This window comes from Brassica napus, chromosome C3 (genome assembly GCF_020379485.1).
Source record: "Brassica napus cultivar Da-Ae chromosome C3, Da-Ae, whole genome shotgun sequence".
NCBI classification, from domain to species: Eukaryota; Viridiplantae; Streptophyta; class Magnoliopsida; order Brassicales; family Brassicaceae; genus Brassica; species Brassica napus.
In genome coordinates this window covers 37,764,051-37,786,125 of record NC_063446.1, presented here as the reverse complement: position 1 = coordinate 37,786,125, position 22,075 = coordinate 37,764,051, and the positions used below count along the sequence as shown (strand labels likewise).

Here is a 22,075-nt window from a genome sequence, read left to right as displayed (position 1 = left end):
AATCAATATTTGGTCAGCTGGCTAGTTTACATGATATATTATAAAGTTTTGACACTATTGTATTTAAAATATTACATATATCAGTATATGTTATTATATATACTGTGAATGGAGAATTCATTTTAATAGATAGATCAGTGACAGTGAACTGTAGCAGCCTCGTTAGCTGGATTGCTAATTACGGCCTCCATTCACACAAGCAAATTACCATGGCACCCATAGTCTCCTCTCTTCAGTCTGGTGCATTAATCGAACGAACTAGGATAATTACGTCATTTCACGCATGGTTTGGTAATCCCCTCGCAAAGCAACGACCAGTCCATTAAAGTTCAAGGCCAAGAATGTAATTGCAGTCCTTTTCAGTCAAACTAATTGGCCAAAGTCTTTTTTTGGTTATTTTCCTATTACCAGCAATATCATTACTTTTTAATAATTATTAATCATTTGCATTATCTTTTTCCATGTAGCTTTTCCAATTTGTACTTTTATGGGGATCAAATGTGAATTTATACATTTCACATTTTTATCGCTTTTTCAATATATTATATGAATCAGAGATGAATTTTATTATATTATCTGATTTCGTATATACCTAGGTAGCTAATATGTGGTTAAATATATCACAGTACTCGGTATATATAAACCTATTGGAATATTGTTTTTCTTCATATAATATCGAAATCAGAAAATAAAAGTATAAAACAATTAATAATAGTAAAACGATTGCATTGTAACATGAAAAGGCATAATTTAAAAAGAACATAATAATTCAAGATCTGATTTTCGGACACATGGGCCCAACACATACGGCCCAATTACTATGTAAACCTCTCGCTTTACAGAGCCGGTCCTACGATTGGTAAACCTTTTGACTCAGCCATTGGATGCCCTAGGAATGATAGCATCTGAACCGTTAAAGCATTATTGGGTTTATCGCTTTTAAAGCATCATTAACTTACGTATGGGAATTAAAAAAAAAAAAAAACTTACGTATGGGATTAAACGATCTTTTTAGCTTTTGTCGTTTTCCTATAATTACCTGTGCTTTTTTGTTTTTCCTGTTGTGATTTTTGTTTTATTTGGTCAACAACAATACTCTGTTTATGTGAATTGTTAGAAGAATGTATTAAAAGACATGTAGTCGTATTAATGAGAAATTATATCAGTTTTTGTCAATACTTGGGTCGTGGAGAAACAACAAGTTTCCAAAACAAAATAAATGAACCTTCTCTGATAATAGTATATTCTCTATCGTACAAGTTATAAAGTTGTATATTCATTTAGTCTAAACGTAAGGGTTTGAATCTTGATATATTTGCAAAGTTTACTCAGTTTGATTAGAATACATAATGACGGAAACCTTTTCCAAGTGAAGAATAATATCAGATAAATTAAACATAACGACAATTTATACTCTATTTTGTTACAAAACTTGATCATTATATCAGTTAATCTGTTTATTAATCAGGACTAGTATAATCTTGTTTATCCACATCCAATAGTTATGAGTTAGGAACCTTTTAGTTTTAAAAATATCTCTTATATACTAAAGCACAAGTCACTTAACAAATCAAAATTTGACATATGGAAATGCTTTTAAAAATAAAATAAAACAATTGATTCAAAGCAAAATATTTTCTATCCCTAATTTTAAGCAATTACATCCTATTTTTTCTCAAAATATATCTCATCTACATTCACAATAGTTGACCACGATTTTTAACCTCTTTTTTTCAAAAAAAAAAACATATTCTTTTTCTCTACTAAAATTTCATTTTTGTTTTCCACCGGTTTCTTTAAATCATCTTTCTTATTTTTCTGCACCAGTTCAAAACTTTTGTTATTCATTTTCTGGATTTTTACTGTAAAGTTCATCACAACAAGATTTTAGATATCAAGGGTCGAATAAAGTTGTCTTTGAACCATTTTCAAAGCATCAAGTGGATTGTGGCAGTGGAGTTTTAAATCACATTAGGAAAAGATTGATACTGGTATGGTCATTTCTGAAGAAATTGAAACTAATGATGATTTTGAATATATATATTTTTTTTAATATACTTGACTTTAGATCATTACAGTATATCTAACTTTGAAGCTTCCTTTATCCATTAAAACATGCCATGAAGGTCACGGATTGGAGAGATGGGGTGGAGCATAAACAAAATTATTCTCGAGGAAAGCTTATAAAACTACACTCACGCAGTGATTTTCCACTTTACTAAAGGAATAAACCTCAAGCTTTGGCCTCACGAATAAGGTTTGCATGTTTTCCACTTTTTACTATTTCTCCTTACTAAATTTAGATTTATTGGTTAATGTTTCATTTTCTGAAACTTGAAAACAATATTTTTTCAGTAGTTTCAATTGAGTTCGACAATAACATTTTTGCAAGGTCGACTATGGCAATTTTTCATCAAGACATAACAATTCACTATAATTTTATAAAAAGTAAACTAAAGTTGTAAATAACTAAAGTTGTAAATTTTAATCTTATAAATTCAACAAACTACAAAATAAGCAATGTGGGTTAATTTTGTTTTGAATGTGTGCTTTTCAAAAAAAAAAATGTTAGGTAAAGTAAATAAAATGTCAATGAAATCCACATTTTAAAATGTAAAAAATTGTAATAGTAAATTTATTTGATTCACCAAAACCAAATTAATATATATTAATATATATTAAGGGTTCGACTGGTGACCATTATGGAAACAAGAGGAACTAATAGAAAAATAACGTAAAGAAATAAAATTGCAGAAATGAAAAAGAATGGTTGTTCTTTTTCAAATTTAACAAGAAATATTTTTGTTCTTTATTTCTCTACAAAAAAAAGTAGTGATAGGGAATGAGAATAAAAAATTATTCCTTGTGAATGATGATATTTTTTAGGAACGTTAGGGAATGCATTATTCCTCGTTGTTCTCTGGTCATCATTCATCCGGGAAGAAATCACTGAATAAGTTAATGGATCAAGTAAAATATTTAACTATATTTTATATTTTATTTATTTTTGAAAAATTCTACGAGCATTTACCATCTTATAATAATATGAGTTATTGTTGTACTTTTTCAACTGCTTTATTTTAACGCAACACTTCTAATATTATGTGCTATTGTTCATATAATATTTTTGTAAAAAAGTTTATTCTGATCAAAAATTATGACAATATTTAAATAATTTAAAAAACAGTTAATTAGACCCGGCTATGCCAGACTGTAATACTAGTATAGTTATATTTATTAATACAGAAAACTGACGTGGCACCAATCTACTTTGGTCGGAAAATTATACACCTTCGGTAATAAAAAAAATAAATTTCAAAATAAAGCAATCTATATTATTAAAAGAGAAGTACCCATTCGAAAATGTTCTTACTTCATTAATTAAACTCTTTTTTTTTTCTTGTCTTTTTCAGTTGCATTTATGAAATATCATAAAACGAATAAAACTGCTTAATTTATTACTTGTCTTTTCAGTTACATTAATGAAATATGCTTAAATGAATTTAAACTTCCTATTTTATTGTTTGTCTTTTTCAGTTACCTTAATGAAATATCCTTAAATAAATTTGGACATAATGTCATTTAATCAACCAAAAAAACTCATGAGTTATTCTTACGTGCATAATTTTAATAATGGAGATTCTTAAAAACGTGCATCATTAAAAGATTACCTAAAACATGCAGCACTAATATATAACATGCATCAATAAAACTAGAATTTGACTCACACAATTGTACGGATATTATTTTCAGTTGATTAAATTTAAAAATAATTATTTATTCAAAAAATATTTAAGAATGAATATGTTTTAAAAAATTATATCGTATTATTTGCTCATAACTCATTTGTCATTTGATAAATTGTTAGAAAGAAAATTTTAGCATAATATAACTCAGTTGTCATTTGCTAAATTTATGGTTTTTATTTATATTTTTTATTATCTAATTATAATATTTTCATTTTATATTTGAAAGATAAATGAATTTTCTTTCGAACAATATTTTTGTAAATGTATTTTTTTTAAAATAATCAATTAAAATTGTTATTATTATTGAATATCATTATTTTTGATATAATTTGAGTTTTTGTTTACATCAAAACTTATCATATTTTAGGATAATTTTAATTTAAAATGTAATTTTCGTATTTTTCAAATAAATTCTAAAAATATTTTTTAAATATTTTGTTATAATTGTTAAAAAAATATTGAGTTGCATTTCAAATAAAAAGGTAAAGATATTAAAAATATTCTAATTAAAATATGTAAAATTTAATATAGTTATATTGGTAAAAAAATAGATAGTTTAAGATGCAAAAAAAAAATATTTACTTAATAAATATAATATAAACGAATATTACGAATACATCATTTAATAAAATTATAAAATTAAATCACTCCCTCCTCAGCTTCTTCTACTTCTTCACTTACCCTCACCACACTCACACCATCTCAAAAGTTCCTTAACCTAATCTCCCACAGAGAAGAGACTGAGTGAGAGAGATAGAGAAACGATGAAGCTTCTTCTTCTTCTTTTGTTCCTCCTCCACATTTCTCATTCCTTCACCACCGGCCGACAAATCTCCGAGTTCCGAGCCCTCCTCTCCCTCAAATCCTCTCTCACCGGAGACGCCCCAAACTCCCCCCTCGCCTCGTGGAAACCAACAACCAGCTTCTGCACATGGACCGGCGTCACGTGCGACGTCTCCCGCCGCCACGTGACATCTCTCGACCTCTCGAGCCTCAACCTCTCCGGCACTCTCTCCCGAGACGTGTCTCATCTGCCTCTTCTCCGGAACCTCTCTCTAGCCGATAACCAGATCTCCGGCCCAATCCCCCCGGAGATCTCGAACCTCTCCGGTCTCCGCCACCTGAACCTCTCGAACAACGTCTTCAACGGCTCCTTCCCCGACGAGATTTCCTCTGGACTGGCCAACCTCCGCGTCCTCGACGTCTACAACAACAACATGACCGGAGACTTGCCGCTCTCCGTCACCAACCTGACCCAGCTCCGCCATCTCCACCTCGGCGGGAACTACTTCGCCGGAGAGATCCCGCCTTCTTACGGAACCTGGCCGGAGATCGAGTATCTAGCCGTCTCCGGGAACGAGCTCACCGGAAAAATCCCTCCGGAGATCGGAAACTTAACGACTCTCCGGGAGCTTTACATCGGCTACTTCAACGCCTTCGAAGACGGTCTCCCGCCGGAGATCGGAAACCTATCGGAGCTCGTACGATTCGACGCTGCTAACTGCGGATTAAACGGAGAAATCCCGCCGGAAATCGGAAGGCTCCAGAAGCTCGACACGCTTTTCCTCCAAGTGAACGTCTTCTCAGGTCCGTTAACTTGGGAGCTCGGGAAGCTCTCGAGCCTAAAATCGATGGATCTGTCTAACAACATGTTCACCGGAGAGATCCCGTCGAGCTTCTCCGACCTCAAGAACCTCACGCTTTTGAATCTCTTCAGAAACAAGCTCCACGGGGAGATACCGGAGTTCATCGGAGAGTTGCCGGATCTTGAAGTGCTGCAGCTCTGGGAAAACAATTTCACCGGAAGCATCCCGGAGAAGCTCGGGGAGAACGGTAGGCTCCACCTCGTGGATCTCTCCTCCAACAAACTCACGGGGACTTTACCGCCGAACATGTGCGCCGGTAACAAGCTGGAGACTCTAATCACTTTGGGAAACTTTCTCTTCGGTTCGATCCCTGAGTCTCTCGGGAAATGCGAGTCTCTGACCCGGATCCGAATGGGCGAGAATTTCTTAAACGGGTCGATCCCTAAAGGCCTTTTCGGATTACCGAAACTAACTCAAGTGGAGCTTCAAGATAATTACTTAACCGGGGAGTTACCGGTAACCGGGAGCGTGTCGGTCAACCTAGGTCAGTTAAGTTTATCAAACAACCAACTCTCCGGTCAACTACCACCGGCTATCGGAAACTTCACCGGAGTTCAGAAGCTTCTCCTCGACGGTAACAAGTTCGAAGGTCCGATTCCTTCGGAGGTGGGGAAGCTCCAGCAGCTCTCCAAGATCGATTTCAGCCACAACTTGTTCTCCGGTCGGATCGCTCCTGAGATCAGCCGTTGCAAGCTCTTAACCTTCGTCGACCTAAGCCGCAACGAGCTCTCCGGGGAGATCCCAAAAGAGATCACCGGTATGAGGATATTAAACTACTTGAACTTGTCGAGAAACCATCTCATCGGATCGATCCCCGGTTCGATCTCGTCGATGCAGAGCTTAACCTCGCTTGATTTCTCTTACAACAACCTCTCCGGTTTAGTTCCTGGAACCGGACAGTTCAGTTACTTCAACTACACGTCGTTTTTGGGGAACCCTGACCTCTGCGGTCCTTACCTTGGTCCTTGCAAAGACGGTGGTGCTCACCAGAGTCATAGCAAAGGACCTTTATCCGCTTCTATGAAGCTACTGCTCGTTCTCGGACTACTCGTTTGCTCCATCGCGTTCGCCGTCGCGGCTATCATCAAAGCTAGGTCGTTGAAAAAGGCGAGCGAGTCGCGAGCTTGGAAGCTAACAGCTTTCCAGAGACTAGACTTCACTTGCGACGACGTTTTGGATTCTCTCAAAGAAGACAACATCATAGGCAAAGGAGGAGCTGGGATCGTCTACAAAGGCGCCATGCCTAACGGTGATCAAGTCGCGGTGAAAAGACTCGCTGCGATGTCCCGCGGGTCTTCCCACGATCACGGCTTCAACGCGGAGATTCAGACCTTGGGGAGGATAAGACACAGACACATCGTGAGGCTGCTCGGTTTCTGCTCCAACCATGAGACGAATCTGCTTGTGTATGAGTACATGCCTAACGGTAGTCTCGGTGAGGTGTTGCACGGTAAGAAAGGAGGACACTTGCATTGGGACACGCGTTACAAGATCGCTCTTGAAGCTGCGAAAGGACTCTGTTATCTCCATCATGATTGTTCTCCGCTGATTGTTCATAGAGATGTTAAGTCGAACAACATCCTTCTCGATTCAAACTTCGAAGCTCATGTCGCTGACTTTGGTCTCGCCAAGTTCTTACAAGACTCCGGTACTTCTGAATGTATGTCTGCAATCGCTGGATCTTACGGCTACATAGCTCCAGGTGATAAAAGAATCTTAAAGTTTCAAACTTTACGCTCTGTTTTGCTCTGTTTTCTAAATAGAATCTTTGTTGTTTTGTGTAGAATATGCGTATACGTTGAAGGTAGATGAGAAGAGCGACGTGTACAGTTTCGGTGTCGTTCTTCTAGAACTCGTCACCGGGAGAAAACCCGTCGGTGAGTTCGGTGACGGAGTCGATATCGTGCAATGGGTTCGTAAGATGACTGATTCGAACAAGGACTCTGTTCTCAAAGTGTTGGATCCGAGACTTTCTTCTATTCCTATTCACGAAGTGACGCACGTTTTCTACGTGGCTATGCTCTGTGTCGAAGAACAAGCCGTTGAGAGACCTACGATGAGAGAAGTCGTTCAGATTCTCACTGAGGTGCCGAAGATGCCACCGTCGAAGGATCAGCCAGCGACGGAACTAGCCGGAGAGGAGAAAACAACGACAGAGGGTGGTCAAGGTCAGCCGGATCTACTCGATATCTGAGAGTGTTAAAACTAGGGTTCCGGTAAGAGAAGATGGTATTAGCGATGAGATTTGGTTGTTAATCACTTATTTACCCATGTTTAGTCCCGGTTTGTGCTTTTGTCCGGTTAAGTGGTAATTTTATTTTGACGCCTTTTGTTTTAAGTGTGTTTCATTTTACTCGGCTTTCACATTAACGTAATTTGGTTCAGTTTAGTTTGTAGTTTGTTTGAATCAAGGTGTATAGTTGGGTTGAATTTAAAAGTTTTGTCTTGAAATTAGTGAATATTAATGCGTTAATGTGGAATACTCTTGCATGTCTTGCTGTAGCGTCACGCATCTGCATCTGCATCTGCAAGTGATCCAAAGATCGTCTTTACTAAGAATCACCGTAATTTTCATTCACCTTGATATGATTCCGACAACAAATATTAGTGGATGGGTATATTTCACAATTAAAACAAAATACAACAAATACATGGATTGTTTTTTTTTTTTTGAAGATAAAAATACATGATTGTTTATTTGTTTAGCAACGTATTTTATGATGTGGCTAAGGTATAAACGCAAATGATGCTCTAATAGATTGATGAATATATACTTGCACATATGTATTTTTTTGTTTGCTAAGAACATTTCTAACTCAGCTCTATTTCTACTTCTATAATATCATTTAGAGGCAAAATCACTCTAATCCATCTCTATTTTTGTCTTTAAAATAGAGATTGTTATTTTTTCCTCTATTTATAAAAGAATAAATAGCATTTTTCTATATTTTGTTCTATATGTAGAGATTTCTATTTAAAAAAAATGTATTGGAGTAAAACCCATCTTTCTTTTATTTTAAAGATAAAAATAGAGGAATACGTCGTACATGGTTTAAGAAATGCACATGTAAAGCGATGTATATATGATTGCGGTTGGCTTTAGCGGTTTCGATGGATATTTTAACTTGGAACAATAATTAAAGTTTAAAGAGAACAATGCATGTGGGAAAATTCAGAGAGATCAAAGGTAATATAAACGTGGAGGGTGGAATAATGATTGGTTATGAGTTAAAGGTAAAGAGTAAGACAGTGAAAATGAAACCTAGCTATCTCACTCACCAAATTTTCTTCCACATGCAAACTATCTATAAACCTAAGTCTTAAATGTTTTTTTAATGACATCTCCTTATCTAACTCTTTTCCCTTCTCATGAAGCAATTTCTAGTCTATGTGAAGCATTTATGATTTCTCCTAAGATCATAAATATAAGCCCCACCCAACTAACATTTAGTTGGTTTCTTTTGGCTGTATATGTAGTTTCCATTGATGATTGTAGATCTTATAGTTCGTCTAGGTTTTCTATCAGAAAACTTGGGTCAAGCATACAAACTTTTAGGTAGCTGCTATTATGAAGTTTGCTGGCATTTTTATGAGTTGATTAATGGCTTAGTTGATGTGCTAACTATTTAAGTGAAAGCTTGGTAGGGGTTCTCACGAAACACTATGCATGGCAATATTAGGGTATCTCCAATTTATAACACCATTTTAGTGTCAAAACTACATTATTTTAGTATAATTTTAGCACTAATTTTTTTTGAGTCTCCAACCACAACACCAAATATTACACTAAAAAGGAATATTCTTTATTATTATATTATTAATTAAGATTCTCTTAGTTTTTAATAGTTTTAATAAATATTAATTATTTTTATGACTAAAATATTTAAATTAATATTAAAACTGTAACTGAAAAAATATGTATATTTCAAATGTTTAAATTAATATTTAATGTATTTAAAATTTTATATATATATATAAATTAATATTTCATATTAATTAAAATTTAATATAACCAAATAACTATGACATTTTTAAAATGTTTGATCCAATTGTAAAATAATTATAGAAATCAAATATAACCAAACATTACTAAACAATTTATAGAATAAACAGTCTTTATGTAAATAAATAAAAATTAAAAAAAAAAATTGCCGTTGCTACACTGTTACACCAAATATTGTGTGACACTGTAGCAAAAAACAAAATCACACTAAAATGCAGTTGCATATGCCGTTCGGTTGGAGAAAAGAAACATCACATCATACGCTATTTTGACGTTTTGCCGTGCCGTTGGAATTGGCCTTAGGCAAATGCTACTGCATTATATTTTAATTAGTGTACTCTAGTAATGGAGTACTACATAACTAATACTGGGGAAAACGTAGTTGCAAGTTTGAAAAATCTACTAATTAACGTGCTTCCGTATATAATCCAAATTGGTTCATATCATACTATGGTAATTTGTGTTCATGCAAATTATTATTCTTATCTACGTAGAAAACCTGTGAGTGCATGGTTATATGTTTTTCTCTTTTTACTGTAGCCCAAGCACGTATATAACGAGTAACACTGCAAAATATGCTAAAAAAAATATAAAATTCAACACACGAAAGATACTTTCTAAACAAAACAAAAACTAACAAAAGGTACTTTTGTTTCCTTGATAGACACATCCACAATGCGTGCCTGATCACGATTTCATCACATAACAACAACTATTTCTACTATGCATCCATGGAAAATTCATGTTTGATGGATCACAAAGGTGAAAAAGAAAAAGAAATAGTTAATAATGTCTTTTCGTCTCAGCTTTATATTCTATCATTATATGCGTAATTTCCGGATAGTGAATAATATACAATAAACAATACTACAAACTATCTTTATCTCAAAGAACTTTCCTCTGTGACAACTCATAAGCACTGAAAATAAGACCAATTTTCTAATGGTTTACATTGCTCTGTATCTACGCTACAGGCCTATCTATCGGATGTATATGGCGCATACAAACAATCCAAGAGTTTTATTCGTATGTTTTAGCCCTTTATGCATGAAAATGCCACGTGGAAAATATGATTGTGAAAGGACAGAGACACGTAGAAAAGAAAGAAAGGAGTACACTGTGTTGGAATGGGTCCGTTTTGTCATTTTCTTGGTTTCATTGTTTTCGCCGACACAGTTATGTCCCATCCCTCGTAGTTGCTAAGAGAATCCTTACACAAAGGTAAAGTACAAATAAGAAAATCTTACATGAGAGTAAATTAAATTAATCCGCTGATTTGATATGTCAAATACCGTTTATAGAAACAAGTAAAGTTTTTGTTTTAGCCTCTAATTTAAAAATATTCAAACTATAGAGTAACATGTTGGTTACACTTGGCACACACATTCACACAAAAATAAGAAACTAAATCTCACCTGCTATCACTAGCAGTATATAAACACATAAAATATAGCAAAGTGACTAATTATGTAAGATCCATGATAATGCCCTTACTTTATTTGATACATGTACACTACTAGTGAATCTTTTTTTTTTTTTTTTTCCATCTGATTTTATTAATCGGGCAAAGCCCAAAACAACAAACATACAAAACCTCATATAGAGGCCCAAACCAAAACCACAAAACCCAAACGGAACACTAGGTAAACCACGTGTATGAGTTTCAGACTCCGAGCCCACGTGTCACCCATGCCCCACCACGATCACCGCTTCGATGATCTACGTCGGAGAACAACCGCCGAGTCACCGAAACCACCATGTCTCCCCGAAACCACATTATGCAAATCGCCACCGGAACCACCGGAGATTCAACCACGACTACCGAAAAAACCACCTCCAACAACTGTATTGGAAGCTTTAGGCTTCATCAGCTACACACACCTTGAGCTTTGGAGAGCATCAATCGAAAAGAATCGAGATCTCATCCAAACTCATACTCTCTGTTTCATAATAACCCGCCTTCAAGAAGATCAAACAGCCTTCACCGAGGAAAACTGTAGATCTCGAAGAAACATCGATCTACGCTTTGAAGAAACCATCAATCATCTTCGATCAATCCAAAAATCAACAGAGATTTTCAGACCGAGAGTCAATTGGACAGAGGAAGAGTAGAAGCATAGATCGAGAACTTGATTCCGGATGAAACCGGAGAAGAAGCCGGCGAAAGAACGGTGCTATAAGAGCCACCGCTTTTCCGGAGATGAAAGCCGGCGAAACCGGTGCTGTCAGATCCACCATTTCCCGGAAGCAAAAGCCGGCGATAGCGGTGTAAGAGAATCACCGCTTCCCAGATTCAAAACATACTAACCGGTTTCATCTCAATCCTTCCTCCGTGTCTGATTTAGAGAGAAGACAGAGCAAAAGGAGAGAGAAACCTGAGTAGAATATCAAACCACTACTACTAGTGAATCTACTAATTAATACTCTTTATATTTTTTTTTCCTTTTTGATCAAATACTCTTTATATTTTTGTTTTTTTTTAACAACTTAAAACAAGTATACTCTTTATATTTCTTAGATCACATTTTCCTGGACTATGAATAGTTGAGCTGAAATGTAATAAAGTTCGTACATTTGTAATGACACATTGTGTGTTCGTGACATGTGACTGAACGAAGTAAAAATGAATGGCGTAAATAGTTAGCAGATGAAGTGATTCATGGTACGTATAGGTTATTTATATATCATATCATATCATATCATATCATTTCATATCGCAGCATATGGTATAGGTAAAGATTGGACCTTATTTTTGCAATATATAACACATCTATTCATTTAATTAAATCGACAATACATTAAAAATGAACACAGAGTTAATTAACCATTAATTTCAAACGCCAATGAGAAGAAACTAGACTATTCTTAAGTGAGATTCGATCTTCCCTCATGACCAATACATTGACAATAAAAAAAAATGGAATTAACAGTAACGTTGCTTCAATAATTTACAATCACTAGTGTACTTGATAGTTTCATGAGTAGTAATATGTACTTACTTGTCTTATTATGACTGTAATATTGTTTTTATTAAGAAGTAGGAGATGATTGTATGAAGAGAATTATCATCTCCCAAGTGAACTATATGGGATAAATTAAGGTAAAATTATAATGGTGAGGTGACGTTAGAAAGGATAAAGAAGAAGATTCATTGGTTATGCTTATGACCAACATACATGTACCTCTTTTCTTGTTGTTTACAGACGTTTTCAAAATTCAACGTAAGAAATGTGTGTCCATATGCTTCTAATACTTTTGAATTTTAAATACATGTATTCCAAATTAGTTAGTTTAATTTAGCTGTAAAGTTCATTTGCCAGTTTATATAACTATTACAAGATATAGAAGAAACAATTTTTATTGCATTATCTACCTTCTTTGTGTTACCAAGCATGCTCTAACTCGGTGTTTTTTATGATATAATTGCTTTAGGAATGAATCATCTCAAATGTAATTATTACTACCACGTTCTTGCACATGCATAGACGGTAACTAACATCTGAAGTTGCACAAACACAAAGATTATAAGAAATTCTCTTATTTAGAAACTCTCTCAAAACTAAACTTTTCAATGTGTTTCTCTTGATGAAACATCTTTCCATGAGAACTCTTTACATAGGAAGAAGCTACATTTTTTCCTAAGGGCGAAGCTACATCTTTTCTTAATATAATATGGAAATATTCATAAGCTCGATATGTTTTCCTTTTTCTTTAACCCATCAAACTTCATTTTAATGAGTTAACTTGCTCCTCAAGTTAATTGGAATTATCCAACATTCTTCCCCTTAATTCCAACTTGAATCTTAGGTATGTTGATCTTCTGAACTCCGATGAACTTGCGCATTGCTTCGAACTTGATCCTTGCCAATGGCTTAGTGAGTATATCTGCCTTCTGCTCCACTCCAGGTACGTGCTTCACTTTGATAAAGTCGAACTCCACACATTCTCGAATGAAATGGTACTTCGAGAGTATGTGTTTGCTTATACCGTGAAACACCGGGTTCTTGGTGAGGGCTATCGCTGACTTGTTGTCAATCTTCAACACGACCTTCTTGTCTTCTTTGTTCATGATCTCGACCATCAACTCCTTTAACCATATTGCTTGTTTTGCAGCTTCCGTAGCTGCCATGAACTCCGCCTCACATGAAGAGAGTGCCACTGTGGGTTGCTTGCACGATGTCCACGAGATCAGCGATGTTCTTAGGTAGAACATAAACCCAGTAGTGCTTCTTCCATCATCAACGTCTATGTTATGGCTGCTGTCACTGTAACCTGTAATCTCCGTTGTTCCATCCCGTTTCAAGAAGAGACCATACTCTGTAGTGCCCTTTATTTATCGTATTAGATGCTTCACTGCTTCTCCATGACTCTATCTTGGACTCTGCATATAACTGCTTAATACACCAACCGAAAACGCCAAGTCCAGACGTGTATGAAGAAGATACCTTAAGCATCCTATGGTGCTTCGATACGATGTTGCATCAATCTCAGGCTCCTCCTCTGCCTTTGATACTTTCAAACTCGTGTGCATCAGAACATGAATATAGTTACATTACTCCATCTTCGTATTGACAAGTATACCTTGTGCGTATCCTTCTTGTTTGATGTGAATGCCATCAGCTCCTTGTGTTACTTCTATACCAAAATAGTATGTAAGCTTCCCGAGGTCTGACATCTCAAATCTTCTTGACATATCATCTTTGAATTGCTTGATAACGTTGAGTGAAGTCCCTGTTACAAACAAGTCATCAACGTATATAGCTATGATCAGAAGCTCCCCCTTCTGTTTCTTTTGATATACCACAGGTTCCTTGGTGCACTTCGTGAACTCCATCTCCTTGAGAACACGGTCGAATTTGATGTTCCAAGCTCTCGGAGCTTGACGCAAACCGTATAGTGCTTTGCTAAGTTTGCACACATGATCCTCCTTTCCTTTCTCCACAAAGCCTTCTGGTTGAGTAACGTATACATCCTCATTTAAGTCTCCATTCAGGAACGCAGTTTTCACATCTAAGTGATGGATCTCCCATCCATTAGTTGCTGCTAACGCCAAGAGTAGTCGTATGGTTTCTATCCGAGCAACTGGTGCAAACACTTCGTCAAAGTCTATGCCTTGTTGTTGCACGTAGCCTTTTGCAACTAGCATTGCTTTGTATTTGATAACCGTTCCATCTGCATTCCTCTTGATCTTATAGATCCACTTCAAACCTATCAGTTTCACACCTGCCGGCTTCTTGACGAGCTTTCGGGTCTTGTTTTTGATGATAGATTCGATCTCTGCCTTCATTGCATCGATCCAAGCTTGTATTACTGCAACTTCGATGTAACTTTTTGGTTCACCATCGATGGTGAGCAAGAGTCTGCCACCTTCAACTTCAGCGAGTAGGATGTAATCATCGAACCGCTTTGGTTTTCTGATGTTACGACCATATCTTGATGTTACATACGGGTCTTGGTTTGCATCGTTGTTCTCTACTACTTGCTCTTGTTCATCTGCGTCTACAGCTTCTTCTTCTTCATTTTTGTTTTGCTCTTCGTGGTGTTGGTGATCTTGATGCTCATCACCATCTCCTTCTTCGGTAACATCGATATGAGGAAGCTTGAATGATCCTGGTTCTTCGTCCACGTTTGTTGATAATGTGTACGATGCGGTGAGATGTCTAGTTACATCGTTTTCTTCACAAAAACGAATGAACTCAGAAGATGTGAACTCTCCTCCTCTATCGGTGTGAAAAGTCTTGAGTTGTAGCTTCGTTTGATTGTCCACGTACTCCTTGAACTTTTTGAACCGATCGAACGCTTCACTTTTCTCTCTTAGCAGCATCGTCCACATATATCTTGAGTAATCATCAATTAAGACAAATACATATCTATTGTTTGCTGGTGTTGATTGTGATGTCGGACCGCACAAGTCACTATGTACCAACTCCAATGCGTGTGATGCTCGATACTTTGCTTTAGGCGGGAAAGACTTCCGAGTTTGCTTCCCAACTAAGCAGGCGCTGCACACATCTTTCTCGTGTATCACCTGAGGCATCCCTACTACCATCTCTTTGTCTACCATATTCTTCATGACTCCAAAGTTCACATGTCCTAGCCGTGCATGCTACGTCCATGTAACATCAGTTTCTTGTATTTGAAGACACTTCGGATATTCAACCTCCATTGGCGTCTTGTACAATCGGTTTGGTTGCCTTCCGACTTGTACTAATAGCCTTCCACGGGGATCTTTTAGCATCAGTAAGTCTTCTTTCATATTAACCTCACAATCCATCTCGGTTGCTTGTCCAAGACTTATGATATTGTGTTTAAGACTTGGGATATAGTAGATATCTTTGAGTGCTCTTCTCTCCCCTGTTTTTCCGATGAACGTGATCGAACCTTTCCCAACAATCTCGACGTTTGATCCATCACCGAAGACTTTGCCTTTGATGCTCTCATCTAGGTTTGAGAAGAACTCTCTCTTGCCTTACATATGGTTACTTGCACCATTGTCAAGGTACCATATACTCGTATTTCCATCGCATTCATCAAACCTCTTAGGAAACACTCTCTCTTCGTTGAGGAATACTACTTCATGCATATATAATGCATTTGCTTCTTGTGTTTCCGTTAGGTTAGCTTCTTCTCTTGGTCGTGTAGGACAATGTGACACGAAGTGCCCCATCTTGTCGCATCGCCAACATCTAACCTTAGAGTAGTCCTTCTTGGTCTTGTCCGAAGCTTCTCCTCCTTTGTTATGACCATCAGAACCATTAGACCTTCCTCGTCCTCTTCCTCTTCCACCATAACCTCTACCTCTGCGTCTTCCTCGCGAGTTGCTATGGCTTCCACGACCTTGTGCATCATTCTTTACAAACATTAGCTTCGATTGATCTTCATCTTGGGTTTCTTCTTTGATGCGTTCTTCGAAAGCCTTCAATCTCCCAACAATATCTTCGAATCCCGTTGAATTTAGATCCAACACTTGTTCTAACGAAGCTACTATGTGAATGAACTTCGTTCTTGGAAGTCCCTTCAGAAACTTCTTTACCAGCTTTGATGCTTCCATTATCTCTCCTAACGCGGCTGCTCTCGATGCTAAGCCTGAAAGTTTTCCTGCGTAGTCATCCACTGTGTCTGTGTCTGCCATCTTCAGTTTGTCAAACTCAGACATCAAAGTTTGTAACCTTGCTTCTCTCACGCGATCAACACCTAGGTTACGGGATTTGATAGCTTCCCAAATCTTCTTCGATGTATCATGTTCTCCGATCTGAAGTATTAGCGCTTCCGGGATTGATTGAAAGATTAGAGCAATCGCCTTATTGTTCTTCTTTGCATCATCGCTCCCTGGATCAATTGTATCCCAAACTTCGTATAAACGAAGCATAACTTTCATTCGCATCGACCATACGGTGTAGTTGGTCGATGTTAACATCGGACATCGTATGTCCTTCTTCATCTCAAGACCTTTATCACGTGCTTGAGAATCGTCTCCCATGTTTTGATCGAAGTTACAACTCCTCTTGTAAACGACCTTCGAAACCTGGAGCTCTAATACCAATTAAAGTTGCACAAACACAAAGATTATAAGAACTTCTCTTCTTATTAGATTTAGAAACGCTCTCAAAACTAAACATTTCAATGTGTTTCTCTTAGAGCAAGAGTCTGCCGATTGTTGGAATTGTGTGAGCCCATGTCCAACTCTATATTGTCCGATTAATACGATATTATCCACTTTGGGCCTTTGGCAAGCCTGCATGGTTTTACTTTTGGTTTCCTTTCCAAAAGGCCTCGTACTATTAGAGTTGGACATCTCTTTATATATTAGACACTCCTTGTCTAATTATCCAATGTGGGACTTGGATTGACATCTCTCATTCTCCCCCTCAAACTAAGGACCATACACCTTATGCCCTTTCCTCTCGCGAATCATCTCGGTGCCTTGTCGCATCTTCTACATTCGACACCCGTAGTCGCAAGGTTTACTTTGAGTGGCTTTGAGGATGTTCTTACAATTCTAGGATCTTCTAACTAATCTCTGCTGAACCTCTCTTTCCACCTTGAAGGGTCACATTCCTACTCGAAAGGTATTTTGGTCTTTTGCAGATTTCTCATCAACCTGGCTTTGATACCAATTGAAGTTGCACAAACACAAAGATTATAAGAACTTTTCTTCTTATTAGATTTAGAAACTATCTCAAAAACTAAACTTTTCAATGTGTTTCTCTTGATGGAACATCTCTCCATGAGAACTCTTTATATAGGAAGAAACTACATCTTTTCTTAAGGGCGAAACTACATTTTTTTCTAATATAATATGAAAACATTCCTAAGCTCGATATGTTTTTTCTTTTTCCTTAACCCATCAAACTTCACTTTAATGACTTAACTTGCTGCTTAAGTTAATTGAAATTATCCAACGACATCATTTTTACAGTTTAAAATACTCACATTCACAGTTTAAATACTCTTGGTTTAACACTCGTTTCCTATGAAATATGTTGGTATGAAATGATCTTTAATCTCTAAGCTCTCTACCATATTTGCATAAACCTAATAATTTAGTAAAATAAAATATAGAGTGACCACGAAAAACACATACACATACACACTAAGTTTACACTTTATACTCGCACGCATTCCGTAGTCGTTTATCCTTTGCAGTGGAGTAATGATCATATATTCTAAATTTCAGATTTATCAATTACAAACTTTAGCTTTCTTATAATTGCGAATCAAAACTTTAGCTTTCTTCGTCTTTGGATTCGATTTTCACCACCAATTATTATCATCCAGAAAGGAAAGACCCAGTCAACTTGTCACGTGCGTGGCCACACGTGTCTCATAAAACATTCTTCACACCGCACGATAAAGCGTCACGAGATTCATAATTATAATTATGATTTCTGAATAGACTGGGCCCTGCGATCCATATCACAAGTATACTAATGGGCTACACTCTTCAAGCCGACAGCCCAATAGCACGCTGTCTTGTTAAGAGACAGAATAAAATGGCGAAAACACCCTCGGTCCTTTGGAGTGTTGAGTGTCACACGGATCACGACAAATGAAAAAATCGTGTGCTGTTCTGTCCCGTTGTACAACTTACTAACATCCAGAGATTGGGGTGGCTACTATTTTAAAATTATAGAATTCTTTTGGAGTATATAATTGGAGTTTTGTGCAACAATAATTGAATATTTTCTCACGGGTAACGTTGTTAAAGAGAAAACATAAAAGCATATAAAACTTGCATATATAAAAAACATCATAAAACGTAAGTGGATGAGAGTGTCGTGGATAAAAAGAAAGTGAGAAAAGAGACATAAGGGGGGACAGTTCAACAACCTTCTAAAGTTATGGGCATATAATTGATAACATTATATTATACGTTGCCTTCCATTTTTTAAACTAAATTAACTCTGTGATTTCGTTTTTCAACAGACTAATAACCCTATGATAGTAACTTTTTATCGCTGGGGGGTGGGGGGGGGGGGGGGGGGGGATCACAGTTAAATAGCGCACCAGCTTTTGTAAAATTTAATTTTGTATTTCTTCTTCTTTTCCTCATGTATAGTGTACGTATACACTAAGAAATATGTAGCATTTATAAGAAGTTAAGAAAAATTAAAGGGTCTTGGCCACTTGGGAAAGAAAGATAAATGTTAGTCACTAGTACACTTAATTCGGACAGACGAGTGTTTACGGCGAAGGCGACGTAAATAAAATGTTGCCAGTTATAACAAAATTTATTGAAGGTTTCAATGAAGTTAATAATACTCTTAGTGGAGTTACCAACATTTACCTGACAAACTCAAAAAACGGACTTTTGGTATTGGGCAGTAACATCAAGCCCATTAATTATAAACTGACCCAACAGGCCTTCTTCTTCTCTCACATTCTCTCGAAACCACTTGTGACCTCATCGTTCTCACCTCCGATAAGCATAGATTCTTCTTCCTCCTCCTCGGCATTAGCGCGAAGCAATCGAAGATACGAGACGAGAATCAATCAAATCAATGGCGTCTAACAAAAGCACACGGCGCTGTTTCCCGTCGTCGTCACCTGTCTACCGCCGCCGCCGCCGCCGCCGCTGCTGCTGATTCTACATCGGATTATTACGGTACGCAGACTGAGCACACGTGGCGTCTTGATTCTTGCAGGCATTCGCAGCAAGAGAAGGCTTCGAGGTGACTTACTTGGCTGGTGAAAACTGATGGTTTAGAGATGTTGACAGAGGCTATTCTACAATGAGATTGGTCTCTTTGGAGGAAGGAGATAGGTAGGATTTGTAAGGAGTTTAAGATTGCGTTTCATACCTGGTTGATGTTGAGAATTGGAATGTTAATTTTATGTCAATGAGTTGGACCAATAGGGATTGGTGCTATGTATGTTATCAGGAGGCCGAGGATATGATTCGTGCCATTGATGAATGGTGGAGGTTAAGAGAAGGGACATCATACTGTGGAAACATTGGCTACGCAGCAAGCTGTGGCCTTGGGGTTGCTTGTGACTTGGCGATGAAGGATATTCACAGATGATGAGAAGTGGATTAAGAGGTTGCTGAATGGGGTTTAAAGAGAAGCTTGATGGGGGTTGTGGTGAATGGTTCTATGGAGAGTCTATATATTATTGAAATCTGAATCTGTGTCTTTTATGGGGTTTGAAGGAAGTTGCAGTGTCTAGTACAAGTGCGAGTTTGGAGCCTTCTTATGTGTTGAGAGCTTTGGGTGTGGATGAGGTTATGGCTCACTCTTCGATTAGGTTTGGGATCGGTAAACTTACCACTGAGGAAGAGATTGATAAAGCGGGTCAGAGCTTACGGTTAAACAAGTTGAGGGAGATGAGTCCGGTTTATGAGATGGTTAAAGAAGGTATCTAAATACAATGGTCTCAACACTGATTCAACAGTTTCCAAGGGGATATGTAGTATGACTGGAGGATCTGATCCTTACTATGTTCTGCTGGTAATTTTATATTATTTGCTTTCTAGATAGATTCCAAGTGAGAATGTCGTGATATGGTTTTGTAATAAGCAGAGCATAAACAACATTATTTTCTGGGTTGGATTGTTGTCGTTTGTGTGATCTATTGTGGGTATTATGAACCTTTTGGTAAGCTATTTTCGTTTTTGTTTTTTTTTTTCTGGATCAAATCTATTAGCTCATTATCCATAATACCAAGAGCCATACGAACGGTTTGTTTCTTCTTCTTCTAATTACAGTCCTTTGCTCTAACCAGCTGAGCTACGTGGGAACCACTTTGTCCTTGACTTTAGCATCTCCAACCCGCTCTATTTTTCCCTCTAAAATAGAGTTTAGACAAAAATGCTTCAATTGTACTCTATTTTCTACTTTATAATAGTGTAAACTTAGTTTTTACCCTATATATAGAGTAATTTTTTATTTTTTGTTCATCACTCTATTTTTCACTCTAAAATAGAGTACAATTAGAGCACATCCAACTCTATTATAAGTTATTCTATTTTTCCATTGGAGATGGTCTAATCTCTTTTCTTATTCAATTCCACTTCTCCTTTTTATGACGAAGAAGAAAAAACAATTTACATGGATACTAGGTGAATTTCTCGTGCCCATACACGGTATAAATATTATAAAATAAATATATTATAATAATTTATTAAATTTATTTTTATTTTTAAATTATTCTATTATTATATTGTAATTAATATGATTGGTTTTAAATAACATTATGTTATTTTTATTAAATGTATAATTTTTGGATATATAATATCTCGACTGTTTGGTATTATTTGGATATATTAGATAACATTTATTTTTCCGATTCAACTATAACATTTTGTTATTCATTATTAAATTTTGATTAGTTTTTGTTATTGGACAATTCTCTCAAATAGTCATTTTTGAGTTTTTGTCACAAAAATAACATTTAAAAAATAAAAGACCAAGATAGACTTTTTTATTTTGAAATTTTAATATTGGGATGCAAGGAGGAGCTTCTGGTTCTTGAGTCTGGCGTAAACTTCTAAAGGCTTTGTCCCCTGGCCTATGACTACCTGCGATATGAAGTAAAAGATGGGAGATCAGTGTCTTTCTGGTTCGACAACTGGCTTGGAATGGGGAAACTTATGGATGAAAACTGGAGAAATAGGGATAAGATATTTGGGCGTTGCCCGACAGGCAACATTTGCTGATGTGGTTGATGAGAATGGCTGGAAGATTCGAAGCAGAGGTCATCGGAGTTTCCCGAACACTTATGAGAAGATCAACGCGTTCACGTTTCCAACTCCTCAAGCAGGTGGGAGATAGCGCTGTGGCGATATAACCAGGATGAGATAAAGAGAGTTTCTGTTCAGCTAGTACCTGGAATCAATTGCGGAGTAAAAGGAGAGAGTAACTGGAGGAAGCTAGTCTGGTTTAGCCAAGCTGTGCCACACCACTCTTTCATGGCATGGCTTACTTTAGGAGCCGGTTGTCCACTGGTGATAGAATAGAATGAGATTGGGGGGCACACGCAGGGGCTGCACGTTATGTGGGAGGTGAATGAGACAAGGGAGAGCATTGTATTTGCTTGCCCTTTCTCTGTTATGATTGGCTAAACATGCGGGACAACTTATCGGAGAGGGTATTCCGCATGAGGCTGGGATGACGCACAAATCGTGTAAATGATGCAACAAGGCCGGTACTAGCTTAGAATAGATTCCTTGATGAGGA

The 22,075-nt window shown here is 36.9% G+C and overlaps 1 protein-coding gene and 1 pseudogene across 1 annotated transcript; both read left to right on the top strand.

The window, feature by feature from the left end:
* Positions 1-4,322: 4,322 nt before the first annotated feature.
* LOC106348100 (leucine-rich repeat receptor-like serine/threonine-protein kinase BAM1) lies at positions 4,323-7,846 on the top strand. Its single transcript, XM_013787760.3, has 2 exons — positions 4,323-7,097; positions 7,180-7,846. Exons 1-2 carry the CDS (start codon positions 4,514-4,516, stop codon positions 7,587-7,589), a joined length of 2,994 nt encoding a protein of 997 aa, XP_013643214.2. The 5' UTR covers positions 4,323-4,513; the 3' UTR covers positions 7,590-7,846.
* A 10,482-nt stretch (positions 7,847-18,328) lies between these two features.
* LOC125583062 lies at positions 18,329-20,283 on the top strand (annotated as a pseudogene).
* Positions 20,284-22,075: the final 1,792 nt, after the last annotated feature.

What these genes read in the sequence shown, in the direction of transcription:
- LOC106348100 (XM_013787760.3), top strand. Translation starts at nt 4,514, where the DNA reads ATGAAGCTTCTTCTTCTTCTTTTGTTCCTCCTCCACATTTCTCATTCC. An exon ending in TTACGGCTACATAGCTCCAG is followed by an intron (nt 7,098 to 7,179) that starts GTGATAAAAGAA and finishes TGTTTTGTGTAG; the next exon opens with AATATGCGTATACGTTGAAG.